This window comes from Equus caballus, chromosome 12 (genome assembly GCF_041296265.1).
Source record: "Equus caballus isolate H_3958 breed thoroughbred chromosome 12, TB-T2T, whole genome shotgun sequence".
NCBI lineage: Eukaryota > Metazoa > Chordata > Mammalia > Perissodactyla > Equidae > Equus > Equus caballus.
Genome location: NC_091695.1, coordinates 30,952,819 through 30,957,210, shown reverse-complemented (window position 1 = coordinate 30,957,210; position 4,392 = coordinate 30,952,819). Strand labels below are relative to the sequence as shown.

The window sequence follows — 4,392 nt, the reverse complement described above, 5'->3', positions numbered from 1 at the left end:
AACAATACTTGAAAGTTTAAAAGAGAGTATGTCTTAAATGATCTCACTACCAAAAAGAACGAGTAATTATGTGAGGTGATGAAAGTGTTCGCTAACACTAAGATGATAAGCATTTTGCAATTATAAAGGTATCAAATCAACACATTATATGCCTTAAACACACTCAATGATATATGTCAATTAAATCTCAGTAAAGCTGGGTTGGGGGAGGAATTACCCATCTCAAACACATAACCTGCATCATGCACTTTTTAATCTGTGTAGGCTAGTTTACAGTACTAAAACAAAATGGAAAAGCAAGTAAATCCAAACCCATCAGCATTCTGCAAACAGTGGAAGTTCATTTTATATAAGATCCCATCATTCAATAAATTCAGGTAATCTTAAGTAACTATTATGATTTTGTAGACAGCTTTACTAACATACTTATCTAGATGTATCCAAATTGAGAGTTTCCATTTGAGTAGAGTGTTGGAAAAAAGGAAAAACGTGCATTCCCCAAACGTCATCTAAGTCTTGTTTCTCTACATGCAGAGACTTAGAGCAACATCATGAGACTATAATCATTCTGCATATAATTAGAAACTAGACTGGTAGCAAAGGATTTGAGGTGCAGTTTTTCTTGAGATTTTTGACAATCAAAATGAAACTGATTTGTCTATACTGTCCTCTGAGCCTTACAAGCAATGAAAACTGGACCCTTTTTCTCTCTCAGGTGCAGTATTTGGCATGTTTTAACAAAGTTCTTATTGAGCTATGGATAAACAGATAGATTTCCTCTACTGCCTCTAAAGAATTTGGATATCAATCAAAATGTGTCCGTCTGTGTATGCGTGAATGTGTGTTTACACATGTGAATGTTTCAGTAACTTCTTAATAACTCCCTTTGAAACTTCATCACCAACAACAGAATCAGGCACTGAATTCCACTTCCTTGTCCAATATTATTCCCTTTGCAATTCTCACATTAAGCCTGAGGCTGAGGGATTTGCACGTAAGATAGGGACACAGAGGAAGTTCTTGAAGATGTGATTCTTTGAATCTGCCCTTTCTTTCCTGAAAGGAGAATAAAGACACTAAGATATTTAGTCTTCCAAGAGGCTCTGCCTTCAGAAACAATATTTTCAAGAATTAACGTCACTAGTGTCACTAGTGTTCTATTCTGGTCTGTACCTGATGACATACAATTTGTAGTTGGAGTTTCAGGATCAAAGGTATTAGGTAAAGATGTTAAGATTTAGCTAAGGTTAAAGTTATCGATAGTGACATTGAGATGTTGTTATTGATTATACAAACTATGTATGAATAGTTTGACTTTGATATTTTCCAGGTATACTAAATGCTTCAGAGCCAAGATGATCTTCTCAGTGACAGAAACAACAAAGGTGGGTGTTAACTATTGGAAGAGAGGTGATATGTTAAGAGGGATTCAGAAATGTGGTCCACTCAGTGTGAGAGAAGGCATCATTCATTTGCTGTGATCATTTGAGTTGCTTCTTGATGAGATAGTCTCAGACTAAGCTCCACATAAATTGGGTTTCCAGAACCCCTTTCTGAAAAATTCTTATCTTCAGACAGACTTTACCAAATTTTCTTTTCTTTGTTTTGTTTCTCTGAGAAAGATTATCACTGAGCTAACATCTGCTGCCAATCCTCCTCTCTTATGCTGAGGAAGATTGGCCCTGAGCTACTATCTGTGCCCGTCTTTCTCTATTTTTCCTATGTGGGACGCCTGCCACAGCATAGCTTGATGAGCAGGGCGTAGGTCCGTGTCCAGGATCCGAACCAGTGAACCTGGGGCCACCAAAGCAGTGCATGCAAACTTAACCACACGGCTATCAGGCGCACCCCAAAATATTCTTGTTATACAAAATGAGACCCTATATACATAAGGTTGAAGAGGCAAACAAAACAATGTTTTTTCCATCCTATCTCTATCTTTTCCTTAACTTCAAACATAGATTCACACTATATTCCATCTGAAAAACAGGAATAACATTAATACTTTCTAAAGGATAGTGGTGAAAATTCAATGTCAACATTTCATAACTCTTCACACACAGTAAACACTCAAAAAGTAGCAGCTTTTATTACTGCTAGAAATCATTATATCTCTTAGCATAGTTCCTATCCCAACCAAATCAATCTCTACTTTTCTCTTGACATTTTACATTTTATCATGCATTATGTTCATCAATTTATACAAATCATTCACTTTCGCTAAGCTGCAAACACTTTGACAATGTGGTCCCATTTGTTCATATACATTTGAACATTGCAATAAATGTTGACTTGCTAAGTATAAGGTGGAATAAGTAATAATTATAAAATTTCCTAAGAATGGCCAATAACAGCTTATAAAAAATAGGTATTATTCTAAACATATCTACATCTCTCCCTCCTGTGTGAACCCTCCACTCTCTTAGCTTTGATCCACACAGAGATAGAGGCAGAAGAGAGTGTGGTTGATAGAGTATGGATGACCTTTCAAAAGTGGGTCACTATCTTTATTCTCTCCCCCACACTCAAGCAAGGATCACAACAGTTACATGAGATGAATAAGTTCTAGAGAATTGCTGTGCAGCACTGTGGCTATACTGTATTGGCACCCAAAAATTTGTTAAGAGGGCAGCTCTCATGTTCAAGTGTTATCACAATAAAAGAAACTAAAGATATTCTTTGATATTTGTATTTATATATTGTTTCAATGCGTTTCTTAAAAATAAATTTTGAATATTTTAAAATAATTAATAAAAAATCTGATTCGTATAAGGTAATGACAAAGAAAAGCTACATATATGGAATAACAGGTGACAATTTTAAGAAATTCAACATAAAACAGCCAACAGTAAGGAAACTGACTCATGCCACAGCAACATTGCAGTAAGAAACAGAATGATACTCTTTTTTTCTTTTTAGCAAGACAAGACCCTGTGGAAGTCAACAGAAAGTTTGCTAATATGAATATTAAACTTTCATACTATGAGTCTACAGTGGCTGGAACCTCATTGTACTTATCTTTCTGTTTATGATTCAGACATTTTGGACATTCGATATATTTGGATGGAAGAAAACAATAACAAAATTTGAAAACTAAAATAAATTAATTAAATAAAATGTTATGTAAACATCACTGCTGAACATAAAGTTTGTTCTTTTCAAAAATAGTTTTATAAGAACAGAATTATTGAATGACTTTACATGGGATAATTTGATTTGATCACCAAACTGACTGCAATCTTAAAAATTTAGACAAAACAACAAATCACAAACAGTGCAACCACGCGAGGAACATTCTGAATTGTATTCTTAGTGCTTGAGAAGAAAACAAAATAAAGAGCCAAGTCTTTTCAAATGAAGAAGCTTGAAACAAGAGAGAGAGAAAGAAGTTGACTCAATGGAGCTAAAAAACTGCACGAGGGTCAAAGAATTTATTTTCCTTGGCCTAACCCAGAATCAAGAACTGAACTGGGTCTTATTCCTTTTCCTGCTTTGGGTGTATGTGACAACTCTGCTGGGAAACCTCCTCATCACGGTCACGGTGACCTGTGAATCTCGCCTTCACACCCCCATGTATTTTTTGCTCCGTAATTTGTCTGTTGCTGACATCTGCTTTTCCTCCATCACAGCTCCCAAGGTTCTGGTGGACCTTCTGTCAGAGAGAAAGACCATCTCCTTCAATGGCTGCTCCACCCAGATGTTTTTCTTCCACCTTGTTGGAGGGGTGGATGTATGTTCTTTGTCGGTGATGGCATTTGATCGCTATGTGGCCATCTCCAAGCCCCTGCACTACATGACCATCATGAGCAGAGGGCGATGCACTGCCCTCATTGTAGCCTGCTGGCTGGGGGGCTTTGTCCACTCCATCGTGCAGATTTCCCTGTTGCTGCCCCTCCCCTTCTGTGGACCCAATGTTCTTGATACTTTCTACTGTGATGTCCCCCAGGTCCTCAAACTCGCCCATACTGACATTTTTGTGCTTGAGCTACTGATGATTTCCAATAGTGGGCTGCTCACCACACTGTGGTTTATCTTCCTGCTTGTGTCCTACACAGTCATCCTAATGATGCTGAGGTCTCAGGCAGGGGAGGGCAGGAGGAAAGCCATCTCCACCTGCACCTCACACATCACTGTGGTGACCTTGCACTTTGTGCCCTGCATCTATGTCTATGCCCGGCCCTTCACTGCCCTCCCCACAGATAAGGCCATCTCCGTCACCTTCACTGTCATCTCCCCTCTGCTGAACCCCTTGATCTACACTCTGAGGAACCAGGAGATGAAGTCAGCCATCAGGAAACTGAGAAGAAGATGTGTACCTTCTGAGAGGATATAGACTGGTCGCTCACTCCTTCTCACCACCTTTGAAAATGTCCATCAAATAAACCGCATTGA

At 38.3% G+C, this 4,392-nt stretch overlaps 1 protein-coding gene across 1 annotated transcript; it reads left to right on the top strand.

The window, feature by feature from the left end:
• Positions 1–2,923: 2,923 nt before the first annotated feature.
• LOC138916846 (olfactory receptor 4D10-like) lies at positions 2,924–4,392 on the top strand. Its single transcript, XM_070230450.1, has one exon. The coding sequence runs from the start codon at positions 3,398–3,400 to the stop codon at positions 4,331–4,333; it is 936 nt and encodes a 311-aa protein (XP_070086551.1). The 5' UTR covers positions 2,924–3,397; the 3' UTR covers positions 4,334–4,392.